At 43.0% G+C, this 19,966-nt stretch overlaps 1 protein-coding gene and 1 pseudogene across 1 annotated transcript; both read left to right on the top strand.

Moving 5' to 3' along the window:
• Nucleotides 1-5,135: 5,135 nt before the first annotated feature.
• Nucleotides 5,136-6,775, top strand: LOC139542382 (ferritin, middle subunit-like; annotated as a pseudogene).
• A 372-nt stretch (nucleotides 6,776-7,147) lies between these two features.
• On the top strand, nucleotides 7,148-19,321 carry syt5a (synaptotagmin Va). Its single transcript, XM_071411461.1, has 9 exons — nucleotides 7,148-7,253; nucleotides 15,199-15,362; nucleotides 16,539-16,717; nucleotides 16,917-17,006; nucleotides 17,571-17,738; nucleotides 17,901-18,068; nucleotides 18,234-18,351; nucleotides 18,682-18,815; nucleotides 18,966-19,321. The coding sequence occupies exons 2-9, from the start codon at nucleotides 15,209-15,211 to the stop codon at nucleotides 19,173-19,175; spliced, it is 1,221 nt and encodes a 406-aa protein (XP_071267562.1). The 5' UTR covers nucleotides 7,148-7,253; nucleotides 15,199-15,208; the 3' UTR covers nucleotides 19,176-19,321.
• The last annotated feature ends 645 nt before the right edge of the window (nucleotides 19,322-19,966 follow it).

Here is a 19,966-nt window from a genome sequence, read left to right as displayed (position 1 = left end):
TGGTACCACCAGGTTAGAGTAGCAGCGGCCACGCGGTGTGAAGCGTTTGTATGGTCTGTGCAGAGAGGAGAGAACAGGGATAGACAGACACATAGTTGACAGGCTACAGAAGAGGCTACGCTAATGCAAAGGAGATTGGAATGACAAGTGGACTACACGTCTCGAATGTTCAGAAAGTTAAGCTTACGTTGCAAAAAATCTTATTGACTAAAATGATATAGTACTGCTGGCTGGTGAAATAGGCTAGCTAGCAGTGGCTGCGTTGTTGACTTTGTTTGAAAGTGTAGCTGGCTAGGTAACCTCGACAATTACTCTAGACTACACAATTATCTTGGATACAAAGACGGCTATGTAGCCAGCTAAGATCAAACAAATCAAACTGTTGTACTGTAATGAAATGAAATGTAATACTACCTGTGGAGCGAAGCGGAATGCAACTACTCGCTCCAACCCGGAAGTGCGTATCGTAGAGGGAGAGGCAATTTGCGACCAAGCTTTAACTTGCTGACTGATGTCTTGAGATGTTGCTTCAATATATCCACATAATTGTCCTCCCTCATGATGCCATCTATTTTGTAAAGTGCACCAGTCCCTCCTGCAGCAATGCACCTCCACAACATGATGCTGCCACCCCCGTGCTGCATGGTTGGGATGTGGTTCTTCGGCTTGCAAGCTTCCCCCCTTTTCCTCCAAACATAACGAGGGTCATTATGGCCAAACAGTTCTATTTTTGTTTCATCAGACCAGAGGACATTTCCCCAAAAAGTATGAGCTTTGTCCCAATGTGCAGTTGCAAACCGTAGTCTGGCTTTTTTATGGCGGTTTTGGAGCAGTGGCTTCTTCCTTGCTGAGCGGCCTTTCGGGTTACGTCGATATAGGACTCGTTTTACTGTGGATATAGATAATTTTGTACCTGTTTCCTCCAGCATCTTCACAAGGTCCTTTGCTGTTGTTCTGGGATTGGTTTGCACTTTTTGCACCAAAGTACGTTCATCTATAGGAGACAGAATGCGTCTCCTTCCTGAGCGGTATGACGGCTGCGTGGTCCCATGGTGTTTATACTTGCGTACTATGATGTCAAGCAAAGAAGCACTGAGTTTGAAGGTAGGCCTTGAAATACATCCACAGGCACACCTCCAATTGACTCAAATAATGTCAATTAGCCTACCAGAAGCTTCTAAAGCCATGACATCATTTTCTGGAATTTTCATAGCTGTTTAAAGGCACAGTCTACTTAGTGTATGTAAACTTTTGACCCACTGGAATTGTGATACAGTGAATTATAAGTGAAAAAATCTGTCTGTAAACAATTGTTGGAAAAATTACTTGTGTCATGCACAAAGTACATGTCCTAACCGACTTGCCAAAACTATAGTTTGTTAACAAGAAATTTGTGGAGTGGTTGAAAAACGAGTTTTAATGACTCCAACCTAAGTGTATGTAAACTTCTGACTTCAACTGTATATGTCCCCACCACTTCTAAAACCAAAGTTGCGCCCCTGGGAATAATAGTGGGATGGAGGGAGCAATAGGAAGAGAAGGGGGAAAAGTACAGACTAAAAACGCTGTCTCACCCTTCAGAACTTCAACAGAAAGAGTTATGTAATGGTTAATCATTTACAGTATTACTTACTGTTTATTACTTTGTGTGGCTGGTCACATGATGGACCCGGTCATGACTTTAACAACTAAACACAGGTCACGGGGGTTTTAATACTATGTTTGGTCTTCTGCTAAAACAAAGGTAACTTAGAATGAGTGAGGGTTGCTGCTGACTAACAACAGTTCATAAGGGTTGCTGCTGACTAACAACAGTTCATAAGGGTTGCTGCTGACTAACAACAGTTCATAAGGGTTGCTGCTGACTAACAACAGTTCATAAGGGTTGCTGCTGACTAACAACAGTTCATAAGGGTTGCTGCTGACTAACAACAGTTCATAAGGGTTGCTGCTGACTAACAACAGTTCATAAGGGTTGCTGCTGACTAACAACAGTTCATAAGGGTTGCTGCTGACTAACAACAGTTCATAAGGGTTGCTGCTGACTAACAACAGTTCATAAGGGTTGCTGCTGACTAACAACAGTTCATTAAGGTTGCTGCTGACTAACAACAGTTCATAAGGGTTGCTACTGACTAGCAACAGTTCATAAAGGTTGCAGCTGACTAACAACAGTTCATAAGGGTTGCTGCTGACTAACAACACTTCATAAGGGTTGCTGCTGACTAACAACAGTTCATAAGGGTTGCTGCTGACTAACAACAGTTCATAAGGGTTGCAGCTGACTAACAACAGTTCATAAGGGTTGCAGCTGACTAGCAACAGTTCATAAGGGTTGCTGCTGACTAACAACAGTTCATAAGAGTTGCTGCTGACTAACAACAGTTCATAAGGGTTGCTGCTGACTAACAACAGTTCATAAGGGTTGCAGCTGACTAACAACAGTTCATAAGGGTTGCTGCTGACTAACAACAGTTGAGATGACAGAAATGACAGAGACATTTGTCCTTTTGTGATACTATGAAACTGACTCAAAATCTCAATCCTCCTGATCTGAATCATGGATTACTATCTCTCCTGGCCCACAGACTAGGCCTACTGTCAGTGTATGGATTTATAACTAGGCCTATATGCTTGACTTTTCACAACAACAAAAAAGGAATGCCAAGTATGTCACAGCCCTTTTTGTAGCACCGGTTTAAGCATAAGTCTACTGTCACTCCCAACAGTCTGAACAGGCTTCGACTCATTGTCTCCAAAACTTTGTTTGCACTAATAATGAAAACATTACGCTATGAAGGGAGGTTCAGCCTAGAAGAGTTGGTCAAACGGAGAGCACACATTTCAAGGATTATCTATGTTCAAAGACCCTTACCCCCATTTGAAGCAACTTTATAATTTTTCAACAAACAATAAACCTAGATAGTAGCGCCAGATAGATAGAGCCTGTTTTGGGTTACATGTTAGGGAAAAGGCAGTTCTGTTCTCAAACAATTGGAGTAGAGGTGCTACCTTACATATTAGGCCAGTACAGACCAGGGGCCGTATACAATTTAGCAAGCCTGTTGTCAGAGTAGGAGTGATGATCTAGGATCAGGTCCTCCCTGTCCACGTACTCTTGGGTCCATTACCTGTAAAAAAAAATCTAAGGCAATGTTTATATGACACCATTTCAAACAGCCCCTTATTTACCACATTCTTGCAGTTATACACTTTTTATACATGTCAGTGGGTAACTGGCAAATTGGGAGGGGTGGGAGCATGGGGGTGTTGTTAAACCATGGGGGCTGTTTGCATCAAATTAGGGATGTGTTAAACAATGGACATGTTAATGAATTTAACTACAAATAATCAGAGAACCATTCACACAGACCTGATACCTGTCATTTGGTTACAGGGTCTGTATAAATGCAGTTATAATGACTAGGTCTTTAGGTGGGTTTTGTTCTTCTTCGTTTTTTTACCACCTACCCCTTTCACAAAAAATCTGGCAAAAAGAAGCAGGCATGGTCAATTAGAGGGAATCTGTCTTTGTATGAAAGGGATATTATTCATTAAGATCTAAAAGGCAAAACTGATCCTAACTCAGCAATCTTAGTCTGAGACGCTTCATACATACTGCCCCAGAAGACCTAGTTCTTATGAATACCAATGATGTTTCAACTACATGTATGTATTGAGCAATATCCCAGCACCCTGAAAGCACCCTGTCAACAGTTGTGGAAGATCAGGTCATGTGAACTGAAGTTGTTAGGAAGGTTACTTTATTACTGTAGTCTTTGACTTTCATTAGCTGTAAAAAGTTTTCCACTTCACAGTTTTAGCTTAATAACCTATGTATGGTTAGATGTATGTAGCTGCTGATTTTGTGGAGGCTTTATTTTTAGGCTAATGTGAGCAACTTTGATAGGCCACTTGTCAACTACAATATGTCATTTCAAACCGAAAGGTGTATTGTGAAATAAAATGCAACAAAAGCCATCATATCTGTCTCTGTCCACGTACTGTATTCCCATACCTCATACTGCAAATTGAGTTTATATGAAAAAGTGTGATAAACCCAACAGTTTTTCTTTTGACTGCCTTCTGAAAAAGGTAAATAATTAAGCTACATGTGCTATTGCAGTTTACAGAACTGCGTCACAACCATAGAGGAGTAAAGTTCAATTCCTTTAATAGCCTAAATAAAATGTAGACCTAGGCTATTTCTCAATTAGCCTGTTATCAGAAATAATTGTCAAATTAGCACTATTTTCTTCTAAGGATATAATACACACATTTTGCAACAATAACAGCTGTATTTAAACTGTAGCACTGCTTTTGGTTGATACTGTTTTAGATGTTGCCAATAAAATGTTACTTTGTAACAAACATTGATTTCTTCAGGTCAATGTGTATGAGCGAGATCATCAAATGATCCGCCTATTTCCTGAGGGTGGATTTCACTGACGCATTCCGTTTGGAACTATAAATGCAGCGAACAAGACTCCTTACATTTCACAACTAGTGATGGGCATTCCGGCTCTTTTGGCTCCCAAACGGCTCTTTAAAAAATATATGTTTTGTATTTTTTCAAGTCAAACAGTTTTGTGATAGTTTGACTATGATTGGTGTTAAAACAATTCTAATTCAATTATTAGATGAAATAATACTCTACCTTAACCACAATGTAGTTAAAAATGCATTGGTTTGTTATTAAAAAGAATGCCGTTAAACATTTGCATTTACTGTATAACTTTTTTAATGCTTCCGACTCATTTTCCAGCTGTTGTTTTCACAGCTGTCCTTCCTCTCTGTCCTCGGCTGCTAAGTGTGTGACAGTGAGTGAGTTGGCTCTGTCCTCCCTCACGTATCTTTGGTTCATTGGTTGACACTGCGTGTCTGATGGACAGGAACAACAGATGAGGCTGTTAGTCTGAGCAGACAGTCAGAACGAATGTGTGTGCGCTTGAGCATTTAGGCCTATATTATTGTATATATTTTTTCATTCTTTGAATTAGTTATTCATTTAAATCTTTTGATTATTCGTATCTTTATTTTATTGTTTTTTTTTTTTAAATAGAGCCGGCTCCCAACGTTTACCTACAAGAGCCGACTCGTTTGCGAACGACCCGTCACTATTCACATCTGTGGGTAGACGCATCTAGAAGTTCTTGCTTCAACAGTGATTGAACGGAACTCCTCTGCCTTCGTCCCGCATTATAGAACATTCTGGATTCATAACTTAACACGTACCCGAACTGTAATAGTAAAATGGTCTAAGAAACTCTATTTTTTGTTCCGTTCAGTTTGATATAAAAAATAAAAAATCTGCCAAGATGCAGTCTCAGATCTGCCAGAACTACCACAGCGGCTGCGAAACTGCCATCGACCTGATGATCAACATGTTGATGTTTTCCTCTTATACATACACTTCAATGGTAAGGAGACTGCAATTGGCTACCAAGGGGACAATTGTCTTGCTCTACACAGTAGTGTATGATTATGCCAGATCGTGATGAGTGGGGCAATGGGCTGGAGGCCATGCAGTGTGCTCTGCAGCTGGAGAAGAATGTGAACCAGGCCCTGCTGGACCTGCACAAGATTGCCTCTGACAAGGTTGACCCCCATGTAAGTTATGAGGAACCGCACATCACATGTATGTATCACATAGAAGACAGGTACTGTCTCAGGAGATGATCAGGTTGTTGTAGCTCTGATGACTAATGACACAGGATTGTGTGACCTGCTGCTTCACACAAACACAATAGTCCACAGATGCATGGATGCACACTATACACACAATGCAGCTCATGCAGGAGCTGGACAGCTGCCAACACCTCATTGAGTTAGCTGCCCTTTTGCCATTACCCCCAGGCTCTTGTGTGTTACTGTATCTACAATAGTCTGTAGTCATTCTCTTGTCTGACCTGTGTTTTCCCTCTTTAGCTGTGTGACTTCCTGGAGACCCATTACCTGAACGAGCAGGTGGAGGCCATTAAGAAGCTGGGAGACCACATCACCAACCTCACCAAGATGGATGCTGTCAACAACAAGATGGCAGAGTACCTGTTTGACAAGCACACCCTGGGAGGCCAGAGCTAAACCACTTCCATCCCCAGGCTACGGCCTCCAGCCTCTGACCAGGACTCCTGGCTATTCTGCTCTATCCTGCTGCCTTTGCATCTTTAAGGAGGGCGAGTGTTGAACTGGTACAGAGCAACACAGCTGTTTCAGTTTGACAACACTGTACTAGATTAGGGAGGGAATGCACCTTGTGAAACAATTAAGTAAAAAGATCATAAAAGTTGTTGCTTTTGAGTAATGCATGTATCAGTTTATTCTGGTGTTTGCGCTTACTGAGTAGCTCAATACCAAACAAGGGTCCTCTTCACTAAGTGTATAACTGGTCATTTTTAATCTGCACTGAATCTGAAGAATGAAACATTTTGAGCTGGATTTACTTTGTTTAACTCAAATGCTGGTTGCCCAAAGTCTACATCTACATCTATTTATATATATTTTAAATGATAATACGGACAATTGTAGGCCTACAGTGACTTCGAGGGTCATAAAATGGGGAAAGGTTGACTTGCGGTTTAAAGGACACTACCTCTGATGAACACAGAGTGGCGCCATTACCGTATCTTGTCACGGTGCCTTAATGCGTGGCCGATAAAACAACCGTCAACTCTAGGGCCATAACGGAGTGAAATGAGAGCCACATTTACTAGATCAAATGGTGGTCTGTGGAGACGTATGTTATATGCATAATAAAATTTAAATATGTACATGATAGCAGACATCCTTTGAAATTGTGTATCAATAAGTTGGGCTCTTTACGGTATTCACTGGCTCCCCTCCCACAGTCTGAAGATGAACCAGAACACAGGATGACAATAGACCAAGGGGGAAAAAATCCCAGACTGACAAATGGCCTTCAAAGTAGTTTTCTCTTTCACAGCAATGGATAGTTTTTTCCAGGCATTGCACAAGAGAAATAATAGCCAAACAGATGGGGATGGAAAGATTAATTTGAGTGAAGTCGGGTTTTGGTGTTTCACACGCGTTTCGAGAGCGAGTGACCAATGGCTTATAAAGTGGATGATAAGTAGTTGGCACAGCGATATTAAGGAAGATTAACGGACGGGGGAGGGAGAACGCGACTGGGGGATGGGGTGGTGCGGCAGCGCAACAGTTCTGTCAACACGGAGTCCATAATTCATCGTTAACAAAAGGAAGACGTTTGGGTTTAAATTGGGGATTGCAATCGGGTGAGTTCTGTTGGTGTATGTTCACGTGGTAGCCTTTACTCCACACTGCATTTTAAAAGTGTATAATTAGACAGCCTAGAGGTCATTCAAACTCTTGTGCTATGCTCGGTAAATCTGCTAGCGAGAGCGCCTATGGTGAATGGGACGTCCAGTGTTACCGGTTGATGGGCACAATATTTGCCATATCTTATTAACATATTTCTTGACATACGTATGTCTGACATACGCTATTCCTGCTTTGAATTAATACTTGAGAGAGTAGCCTGCCATTCACATTCTATTCCATATTCTGAGCCATCGCCTATCCACGCCTTTACGCATAAGGTGCTTAGCCGTTTCCACTGGTCCAAAGTTGGCGACACTTATTTAATTGGATTGATAATGTATTTTTATCCGTTTACTTTCATTAGGTGAAAAGCAACTATTTTACTGTCGCTACCTCACCTCTGATTTTCTGTGTGTGCATATGTCTAATGTCCACCCCTCTCCCTCCCCTCCAAAGCTCCCTGCGTGCGTGACAACCAGCCCATATGAAATATCGAAGTTGGAGCTTATTTTGGGTTAAAATAATTTTTCGACGGGTACATTTGTGTCTTGTGCCATGTTTGCTTGGTAAGCCGTTAAATCCTGTAGTTGTATCTGTTAGTGGAGCCAAAAGTACCAAATTGGAGGAGACGTACTTCTATGATGTTGGTTACAGTGTGCACCACGCATGCGCATTGCACGAGGCAGGCTTGATGATGATGACAATGGTGATGATGAAGATGAGACAGTGCACTCCAGTCTCAGATGGTCAACTTCCTTTTTTTTACTGACTCGCACAATAGAGAGGGCCGTACAGTCAGCCATAAGCACCACATAGCTGCTAAGCCTTGAACCCGCTCAAAATCCCGCTGCCAGCTGTTCACCTCTCCTGTCATCTCTTTACCACCGCTAGCGCGCTACTCTGTCCTCAGTTCCCATGTTTGTACCTACTTGTTTTGCATTGTGTCTGGTCGCCTACTTGTTTTGCATTGTGTCTGGTCTGTGCTCCCATGGAAATATGAGCCAAATCACCAATCCCAAAACTAGTCCCTCCCCCTACAGTTTTGGGGCGGAAGGTAGCCTAGTGGTTGGGACGTTGGGCCAGTATAACCGAAAGGTTGCTGGATCGAATCCCCGCGCTGACACGGTCAAAATCTGTCGTTCTTCCCCTCAAGTTAACCCACTGTTCCTCAGTAGGCTGTCATTGTAACTAAGAATTTGTTCTTAACTGACTTGTCTGGTAAAATATGTATATTTTTTAAAGACAGCTGGATGGGTGTAAACAATAGTAGCTTGTTCTGTCTAACCCACAAAACAGACAGGTGTGATGATGATGTGTGCCATGATTGTTTCCTACATACTCTTGTTGTTCAGGATCTAAACATAGAAGGCAGATAAATGGCATGTTTTCCAGAGGAAGTCAGAAACAATTCAGATGATCAAGGTCTCATTTTGTGATGGACACTCAAGAATTTGGGTTGATGAAGTCATGTTGGAAAGTTCCGGCCTGGATTCAGCTGTAATCTTTTCTCCTTTTCAAATCATTTAACACCTGCTTTACTTGAAGTCCTACTCCAGTCTCCTTTGCAGCTAATTTACCACACAATTTACTTAACAAAAGGCACAACTCAATAGATGGTTCAGGTAAGTCATGACATGGTACAAGGTGGGGATGCGGGGCTTTCCTCTTTTGTTCTTTATTGCTCCTCTATTGTTCCTCAAGCAAAAGGGGAGGACGATGACATCACAACTTCCCATCAAACCAAATCAAACCTTGAATGCCCTACTCCTTGAAGTTTTCAATTGTGTCTAAGAAACACTATTTTGCTCAAAACATGTTTTTTTACCAATAGTGTGTGTACTTTTCAAAAGTAAAAAAAATCTATGGAGGACGTCTTTAAGGCTAGGATCGATTGGGGATGGAGTACTGATGTTGTGACAAATAAGGAGGGAACTGTCACAGGTATTGATCACAGGAAATGCACAACTATTGTATATATACAGAACCAAAATATAAACGCAACATGCAAAAGCTTCAAAGATTTTACTGAGTTAAAGTTCATGTAAGGAAATCAGTCAATTGAAATAAATTCATTAGGCCCTAGTCTATGGATTTCAAATGACCGGGAATACAGAAATGCATATTTTGGTCACAGATACCTTAAAAATAGTTAGGGGCGTGGATCAGAACACCGATCAGTATCTGGTGTGACCAACATTTGCCTCATGCAGCGCGACACGTTTCCTTCGCATAGAGTTGATCAGGCTGTTGATTGTGGCCTGTGGAATGTTGTCCCCACTCCTCTTCAATAGCTGTGCGAAGTTGCTGGATATTGGCGAGAACTGGAACAAGCTGTCGTACACGTCGATCCAGAGCATCCCAAACATGCTCAATGGGTGTCATGTCTGGTGAGTATACAGGCCATGGAAGAACTGGGACATTTTCAGCTTCCAGGAATTGTATACAGATCCTTGCGACATGGGGCCGTGCATTATCATGCTGAAACGTGAGGTGATGGCGCAACAATGGGCCTCAGGATCTCATCACGGTATCTCCGTGCATTCAAAATGCAATTGTGTTCATTGTCTGTAGCTTATGCCTGCCCATACAATTAAACCCACTGTTACCATGGGGCACTCTGTTCAAAACGTTGACGTCAGAAAACCATTCGCCTTTCACGACGCCACCCATGGAGTGTGCGGTTGTGAGGCAGGTTGGACGTACTGCCAAATTCTCTAAAGTGACGTTAGTGGCGGCCTATGGTAGAGAAATGAACATTCAATTCCAATTCAGTGCCAATTGCACACTCCCTCAAAGCTTGAGACATCTGTGGCATCATGTTGTGTGACAAACTGCACATTTTAGAGTGGCCTTTTATTGCACCTGTGTAATGATCATGCTGTTTAATCAGCTTCTTGATATGCCACAGATGGTTGGATTATCTTTGCAAAGGAGAAATGTCTTCTAACAGGGATGTAAACAAATTTGTGCACAAAATTTGAGAGAAATAAGCTTTTTGTGCATATGGAACATTTCTGGGATATTTTATTTCAGCTCATGAAACATGGGATCAACACTTTACATGTTGCGTTTATATTTTTGTTCTGTTATTTGATCGATTTTTCTGTTATTCCAAGGGTTTTATACAGTACCAGTCAAAAGTTTGGACACACCTACCCATTCAAGGGTTTTTCTTTATTTGTACTATTTTCTACATGGTAGAATAATAGTGAAGACATCAAAACTATGAAATAACACATATGGATTCATGTAGTAACCAAAAAATTCTTCATCAAATAAAATAAAGTAGCCACCCTTTGCCTTGATGACAGCTTTGCACACTCTTGGCATTCTCTCAACCAGCTTCACCTAGAATGCTTTTCCAACACTTGAAGGAGTTCCCACATATGCTGAGCATATGCTTTTCCTTCACTCTGCGGTCCAACTCATCCCAAACCATCTCAATCGGGTTGAGGTCAGGTGAGTGTGGAGGCCAGGTCATCTGATGCAACACTCCATCACTCTCCTTCTTGGTCAAATAGCCCTTACACAGCCTGGAGGTGTGTTGGGTCATTGTCCTGTTGAAAAACAAATGATCGTCCCACTAAGCACAAACCAGATGGGATGGAGTATCGCTGCAGAATGCTGTGGTAGCCATGCTGGTTAGTGTACCTTGAATTCTGAATAAATCACCAACAGTGTCACCATCACACCTCCTCCTCCATGCTTAACGGTGGGAACCAGACATGCGGAGATCCGTTCACCTGGCTGTATCACAACCAGCTGTGATTGAGAGTCCCATAGGGGGTCTCACAATTGGCCCAGCGTCGTCCGGGTTTGGCCGGGGTAGGCCGTCATTGTAAATAAGAATTTGTTCTTAACTGACTTGCCTAGTTATATAAAAAAAGTCCTCGCATCCCTGACCTTTGCGAACTGCAAATGTATAACTGAATCTAGATAGGCACTTTCCAACATGAGTTCATCCATACAAATTCTTCAGGATATTATTTCATCTGGACTTCACTGCAGAATAACTTGAACTGCCAATGGCCCAATAGAATCAACCAGGAGCCTGTTTAGCTAGGCCTATTCCACTGACCTTGGCCAGCACAAACCAATCCAAAGGCTTATACTATTATGTGACCATAAAACCCTTGGAATAACAGTGACTTTCGCCAAGACCGGAAGCGAAAAAAGAACCCTCCAACAGAGTGGTCAGTCAGGCATGAAAACCCTAACCACTGACACAGTGATCTACCTGTCAACCAGTATCTAATCAGCAAGGCCCTGCCCTTAATCCCTGCATTCAGCCACCATGACCAGCTTAAGGGAGCGTACCACGGTGAGTGAGAAGTGGCGGCCGACCCTATGCTACTCAACCAAGCTAGCCTCCGTCTCACCGCACTGTGCGTGTGCTTGTGTGTGTGTGTGTGTGTTAGCGTGCGTGCGCGTACGTGTGTGATCTTGACTGGTGAAGTCACAAGCCTATTAGCCAGCAGTCTATAACCTCTTATGTTTGCCTCCCCTCACTCACCATCACATAGCTGTGCTTACTAATCCTGCGCCGTTCACTCTACCTGTTGGGATTTAACGGGTTGATTTGACAAGCCCCAAATTAGATATTGTCATGGAAATGTGATTATTGGTTTGGATAACTAGGTGGGATCTGTCTGTGTGACAGCAGGTGATGTTGTGGGGGTTAATGGTAGTGGCTTAGGGTGGATAAGGGATAGTAGGGAATAGGACAGGAACGGGAGCAGAGAGCGAACTGACCTGTCCCTAATTTAGTTAAGCTCTGGGATTTGGGGATTACCTTTGGCAATTAATCTTGTTACGTGTCTGTGCACAGTGAGAGGAGGACAGCAGATGTTGGAGGGTCAGAGTGTGTGTGTGGCATAATGCAGCCTTGCAGGGAGGTATTCATATGCATATGTAACAGAGCTGGTCTTGTGTGCATGTTAGTATGTGTGTGTGTGTGTGTGTGTGTGTGTATGTGCTTGTGCATGCATGTGTGTGTGTCAACAGCCAGCCTGTGATGGAGTCAGGGGGATTAGTGATGGACACTATGAACCAAGATAGGAAGGAGGGAGGGAGAGGAGGAAGGGAGGGAGAACGACATAGGGGGATATGGAAGGGAGGAGAGAGAGAGATAGAGAAAGGGTTGGTGAGAGGGAGGCAGCGGGTGAGGAGGGAGGGGATACCGGACACAGACGGGATGAGAGCGAGGGAGTAGATAGAGAGATTCACTGATGAGAGGAAGGGGTGGAGTGAGAGGGAGGCAGGGGGTGATGATGGGGGAAGAAAGTCTCAAGAGGAGAGTGGGATTTAGAAGAGTCAGGAATAGAGGGATGAGTAGGAAGTTTAGTATCGGAGGGGGGGAGAGAGTGTATAGGAAGTAAAGGGAGAGGGAGTGTGAGGAAAAATAGACATATGGAGAGAGATATATTGATGAACTGGATAATGGGTGCTAGAAAGGGAAAAGCAGACAAAAAAATCATAGAGAGAGAAGGAGAGAGAGACAGACAGGGAGATTTTATTTGATTTAGGATCTCCATTAGCTGAAGCCAATGAAAAAGACATTACAGACAAAAATACTTTACAATCTACATACATTTAAAACCATTAATATGTAGACATTCCAGACGTGTGTGTGTGTGTGTGTGTGTGTGTGTGTATCTATCAGTTACACAGACATGTCAGTACATACACACACAAAGTAGGAGAGAGAGAGAAAGAGAGCTAGAGGGAGACAGATTGGGAGCCAAGGCAAAGCCTTATCCCTTAGGCTTTGTTTTAAATGAAGGGACAACACGAGAGCGAGAGATGGTTGCCTTCCAATTGTACGTTGAATCAACGTCAATGCCATTTTGTTCAGCAAACTCACAATCCTGTTGCAGCTGGTTGCCTTACAATTGTACGTTGATTCAAACCTCAATGCTGACTTGCAAAGTGATGTGTAATTCCTAATGAAATCCAGAGTGAGGTTATCCAACAATTGGAATGTTTAATCACCAGCAAACCTGCATTGAGAATGACTGTAAGGAAGATTGATTATTGAGACTACCAAAATCAGATAAACTGGAACAGCCACCCCAGTGACAGGTGCAAAAAGTCCAACTACTAACAGATTGAATTAGATTGGAAAATGTATCTTATTTATGTTTGTGTAATCAACCAATTAATGTACATGCAACATTTTTTTTTTTTAAACAATTCTGAAAATCAACCTGCAATAGAGCATGCTGGGAAATATAACGACGGCCGTGGTTTTGAGCAAACATACTGTACATTTGTAGTCTTACCTAACAAGCTTGTTCAAATTCAGGTCACTTCGAGCAGTTTGTTGATACAACGTAGAATTATGAGGCAACCCAGCTGCAGTAGGATTGTGAGTACACAAAACTTTGGGCATACAGCTGACCCAACATACAGTGTTGCCTACCGAAGGCAAACATGGATTTGTAAATTTACCCAAGCTTTTTCAAATTCAGCTCACTTCGAGAAAAGTTTGTAGAGTGAACAAACGTTCACACATTAGCTACATTTCTTGTCCTTCTGAAGTCCACCCAGTTCACAGAACAATGCTGATTAAGTTAAGTTGGCTTTTTTACAGTGAAGACAAACATGAATTTGTATTTTGACTCAACAATTTTTTATACATTCAGCTTATGCAAACTTTGTTGAGTGAACACATTAGCTCAATCTATTGTCTTATGTCCACCAAACTCACAGAATAATGCTGATTAAGCAATTGGTTAAGTTGGCGCTATTCTATCACAGGGCCTTACCTACCAATCTGTCTCTTTAAAGCTGACTGTCAAGCGAAGGTGCATTGACTCGGTTCTTACTTACCATGTTTCGGGAAAAATGGTATGACTCAGCAGGATACACTCTAAAATAAAGGTGCAATTTGAATCCAAATAAGGTTATTGAGAGCAATTTCATAGGGTAACCATTTTAGGATCTCTAGAGAACCATGAATGGGATGGTTGTTTGAAGAATCATACAAAAATCCTAAACCAGAAATGTTTCGGCCCTCCAGGACCGCAATTTAATAGCCCTGCTGTAGGGTTTAAGCCTTATTTGCACATTTCCCAGGGTGCCTTTCCAGTTCATTTTAGTTTTACAGTACCACCTATGACTGTGTTTGCTGGTGACAGAGACATGGTTGTTGCATTCATTCATTTTCAATCCTGTGGCAAAGTGAGAGTAGGGACATCCAACATATATTGAAAAAATCACCCTCAACCTGCATTCAGAATGACTGCCACGGTTGGGAAGACTAAGATATGAGACTACCTTAAACATATCTAAACTGGAACAATCATTTCAGTAACGGGCGAAGTAAATCCAAGTAACAGATTGGAATAGTTTAGGAAAATGTATGTTATTTATATTTGAGTAGCATGAGATTAATTAATGAATCAATGTTCATGCAAAGATTTACCTGCAATAGAGCATGCTGGGGAATATGATAATAATACCAACACTGAGGTTCCTTTATACCAATGAGTGCTAATTTAACTCTTGAATCAACACTAGAAATGTTACATTGGAAAATAAACAGTTAGCACTGGCCAATTTCCTATGAATGGGACACATCTGCAGGCTTCCACACATTTCAAGAACCTTTTAGAATTGTGAAGAACCGTAGATGCCAGGTCAAGGACCCCACACTTAACTCAAAGGTTCTTTAACGGGCATAAGTTCTCCAAGGAACCTTAAGAGCTGAGGAAGAACCATTTAAGAACGTTCAGTCACCGGGCCGACACTCAAACCACAAGGCCACTGAGTTGGTTAAGCTGCAACCCTAACCCTATCTAGTCGACTTACCTACCAGGATGTTTAAAATTCATGGCATATTAAAATATTTCTTACACAGCTCTTAATGATTGCTCTTTTGTCTCCTCTGCCGTTTAGTTGAGCTGCGATGCGATCGGCCAGTGTGCAAGCGCGGGCTCGTCGGGCGGCTGAGGAGAGAGAAGAGCCGCCCCCAGGCCCCGCCCCTCCCTCCACCCACCACTCTGATCACCAGTTCAAGAACATGAAGAGCAAGTTCTTCAACGAACTCACCCACATGCCAAGTGAGCCCTGAACACAATGAGCACACACACACACACACACACACACACACACACACACACACACACACACACACACACACACACACACACACACACACACACACACACACACACACACACACACACACACACACACACACACACACACTGCTAATTCTCTGTAATTTTGTTTCACATAATGTCCTCTCATCATTTCTTCTCTTTCATTCCATCCCCTGCTTTTCCTCCACTTATCCCAGATCATAAACTCAAAAGTAAGTTCATATTGTTTTCCCATCGCCTGTGCTCTCCTTTCCATCCCTCCTCACAATAACATGTCAGATGTTATTATTCCATAGCCTAAGGCCACACGAGGCCTATGTATGTTGTGTTATACACTATGTGTACAAAACATTAAGGACACTTTCCATGACATACACAGACCAGGTGAATCCAGGATGACAGCTAGGATCCATTAGAATGTTTGTTTTATAAAGTCTTTATATAATGTATAGTCTGTATTCCCCTGACTGTTGTTTGTAATGTTTGGAGAGAAAAAAAGCCATGATGCCTTATTGATGTAACTTGTTAAATCCACTTCAACCAGTGTAGATTAAGGGGAGGAGACAAGTTAAACAAGTTATTTTTAAGCCTTCAGACAATTGAGACATGGATTGTGTAGGTGTGCCATTCAGAGGGTGAATGGGCAAGACAAAAGATTTAAGTGCCTTTGAACAGGCTATTGTAGTAGGTGTCAGGTGCAACAGTTTGTGTCAAGACCTGCAATGCTGCTGGATTTTTCCACACTTAACGGTTTCCCGTGTGTATCAACAATGGTCCACCACCCAAAGGACATCCAGCCAATTTGACACAACTGTTGGAAGCATTGGAGTCAAGATAGGCCAGCATCCCTGTGGAATGCTGTCGACGCCTTGTAGAGTCCATGCCCCGACGTATTGAAGCTGTTCTGAGGGCAAAAGGGGGTGGGTGCAACTCAATATTAGGAAGGTGTCCTTAATGTTTTGTACACTCATTGTATATGTCATAACCCTACATAAGGCCTATGTACAGTATGTTGTATAATAGATGTCATAAAGGCTACATAAGTATTCTATGTATGTTATATGTATGTTGTTATGTATGTTGTATTATAGATGTCATAAGGCTACATAAGGCCTATGTTTGTCTATCCTCCAGTGCCCATGTGGGCAATAGGAGCCATAGTGGTGGTGGTGCTGGCTCTGGTGGCCTGTCTAGGTTTCTGTATCTGGAAGAAGTGCATCAACAAGGGCAAGAAGCCCAAGAAAGTACGCGAGAGGAAAGGAGGCCGAGGCAGAAGAAAGAAGGAGGGAGCCGGAGAAGGAGAGGAGGGCAAGGTGAGAGGAGACGGAGGGAGGGAGGGCAATATAGTGTGTGGTGTAATGCGTTCAAGTACCTCATTCGCAACTGGTTTTGAAATGATCTGAAGTGATTTCCAGATGTAGCGTCAGTAACTGTGTGAAGGGAGAGACTAAAGCAGTGGCTGTGTAATGATACCTGTGATAAATGATTGATGTGATGTTCTCTCTCATTAAGGAAGGAGAGGGTAAGGAAGGAGAGGAGGAGGAAAAAGAGAATTTCGGAAAACTGGAGTTCACCCTGGACTACAACTTCACTGACAACCAGGTGTGTGTGTGTGTGTGTCCGTGTGTGTGTTTGTGTGCATGTGTGTCTTGTCCTCCCTGACATTTGACCTAATTGATGTGAAGTGTCTGACTAATGACACATCTAAAGGCTCTCTGACCACAGCTTTAACCTCTGACCTCTTATTTGTGTCTTCAGTGACCGTTTCCTCTTAACGGCTCAGCATTAAGCTGTGGCCTTTAGAGGGGACATTGTCTATCCACTAAACCACTCTTACATTTAAAAGTCAGTTTAAGTGCACCGCGCTATTATGCAGCTTGAATTGAATCCCGGTAAACATTGCATATATGTGACAAATGAGATGTGTACTGCAGAAGCACTCCAAAATCATTTTTGGGGATGAAGTGCTGTGCCATTGTTTTGAAGTGTTATGTTTGAGTTTGGTCAAATCTCAGGTATGTTATCGCAATAGCCCTATATGGATTGAATCCCGGCCTAAATCCGCCTGAATCATCACCGCGTTCAGTTCCTACGGACGTTGTTAAAAATATTTTGACGGCCATTGCTTACCTCTGACCTTTTCCCCCTCTCTGCCCCCTCTTCCAGCTGATCGTGGGCATCCTGCAGGCTGAAAACCTGGCAGCCATGGACATGGGCGGCACCTCAGACCCCTATGTCAAGGTATACATGCTGCCAGACAAGAAGAAGAAGTTTGAGACCAAAGTCCAGCGCAAGAACCTCTGCCCCGTGTTCAACGAGACCTTCATCTTCAAGGTCAGTCTGTGGTGCTGGAGAACAGATGGCGATAGAGAGATGTGGTATTCATTCATGTGTACATGTATAACCCTTAGAAAAGCGCTTACAGTACTGAGGTTTCTGTAGTCGAGAACGCTCTGTCCTGACCGTCTCCTCCCTGTTCTGTGTGTCCCTCCACAGATCCCCTACCAGGAGCTGGGCGGTCAGACTCTGGTCCTGCAGGTCTTTGACTTTGATCGCTTTGGTAAACATGACGTGATTGGACAGATCTCCATCTCCATGAACAGTGTGGACCTGGCTCAGCCACTCCACGAATGGAGGGATCTGGTTGGAGGAGAGAAAGAGGAGGTGAGGAAGGGTGTATACAGTCTGTTTGGGTTTTGGGTGCATGTTTTCTTTACGTCTACCTGTATGTGTCTGTCTGTCTGTCTGTGCATATCAAACTGTATCGAACTGTTTGTTTTAATACATATTTCTGTCTTTGTGCCTGTGTGTGTTTGTCTGGTCACACAGGTAGAGAAGCTAGGGGACATCTGTATCTCTCTGCGCTACGTCCCCACGGCCGGTAAATTGACCATCAACATCATGGAGGCCAAGCACCTGAAGGCGATGGACTGTGGAGGCTTGTCAGGTGACCTTCTATTAGTCCTTACACTCTCCTAACCAATACCAGCCATGCTGTGGCTTTACACTCAACTAGTTAATACTAGCCATGCTGCGACATTACACTCGCCTAACCAATATTAGCCAGTTGTGACCTGTTAATGACATCTGGTTGCCTAAATGTTGTTGAAGTGATTCAACATGAACCACTGGGCAGCATTACAGAGTTGCAGACACTACACATGACTCTACTGCACAATCATGTGTCCTCAGTGTTCTTCATCCTGGCTCACCCTCTGTTTGACCTCTGTTTTCCTTTAACTGACATGCCTTTCTGCCACGTGCCTCCTCCTACCAGATCCCTTCGTTAAAGTGGTGCTGCAGCACCAAGGCAAGCGGCTGAAGAAGAAGAAGACGACAGTCAAACAGAACACTCTGAACCCTTACTTCAACGAAAGCTTCAGCTTCGAGATCCCCTTTGGCCAAATACAGGTATGCAAACGTCCCGTAAGGAAGACATCTTGGGGTCGTTATAACAGGTTTTCCTGTGTGTTGAACAACACTGTACGTGTGGTGGTATTTTGATTTCACCTGACGCTTTTTAACTTGATGCTTTTTCCACTCTTCCCTTTCCTCTCGCAGAAAGTCCAAGTGTTGATCACGGTGTACGATTACGACAAGCTGGGCAGCAACGACGCCATCGGGAAGGTTTGGATCGGCTTCGGCGCCTCTGGAGTGGGCCTCCGCCATTGGTCAGACATGCTGGCCAATCCAAGACGTCCCGTGGCCCAGTGGCACGCCCTGTGTCCTGAGGAGGAGGTGGATGAGGCCCTGAAGAAACCCCTCCGCTAAACACACACACACACGTACGTCACTGAACATTCCCGTACATGTTAAAACAAAACAGCATAAGACCTGAAAATGTACACAACAGTGAATAAGCTCAATAGTGGTGATCATGACACAACGCACTACTCAAATAGAAACTCCCAAGAAAACCAAATTGAACTACCACTCAAACACTACAACCCACCTGTACATCGCTGCAGTGCTGGATTGCCATTTCGGATCATTTTGTGTACTCTCTCCTTCCTTATTATTCTTTCGTAACTTTTTTTTGCGTATTAACTAGTTGTGCAGTATGATGTTAAGTTATTATCGTGTGTACGAATGCGCGCGCGCGTGTGTGTGTGTGTGTGTGTGTGTGTGTGTGTGTGTGTGTGTGTGTGTGTGTGTGTGTGTGTGTGTGTGTGTGTGTGTGTGTGTGTGTGTGTGTGTGTGTGTGTGTGTGTGTGTGTGTGTGTGTGTGTGTGTGTGTCTGTGTGTGTCTGTGTGTGTCTGTGTGTGTCTCTGTGTGTCTGTGTTCGTGTTAAACCGTAGTACATGAAAGCTTTCTCTGGTTTATTTCCTGAATGTAATGTGAGTGGTTGTAAATAACGGAAATAAATCATTCCCAAAATGACCAGATGGATGGTCAGATAGATTTGCCAGCTGGAGTATTTATTTATTGAACCTTTATTACAGAGGAGCCCTGAGTTGCGTCAATTACAGAAAGTACACACATCAAAATATCAAATCAAAATGCAAGCAGGAAGAGAAACAGTATGAGTATGAACACACGCCCCTTACGGAAAAACCACATG

Source organism: Salvelinus alpinus, chromosome 1 (assembly GCF_045679555.1).
Source record: "Salvelinus alpinus chromosome 1, SLU_Salpinus.1, whole genome shotgun sequence".
Lineage (NCBI taxonomy): Eukaryota > Metazoa > Chordata > Actinopteri > Salmoniformes > Salmonidae > Salvelinus > Salvelinus alpinus.
Note: the sequence above shows the minus strand (reverse complement) of the source record. Positions and strands in the feature narration are given on the sequence as shown.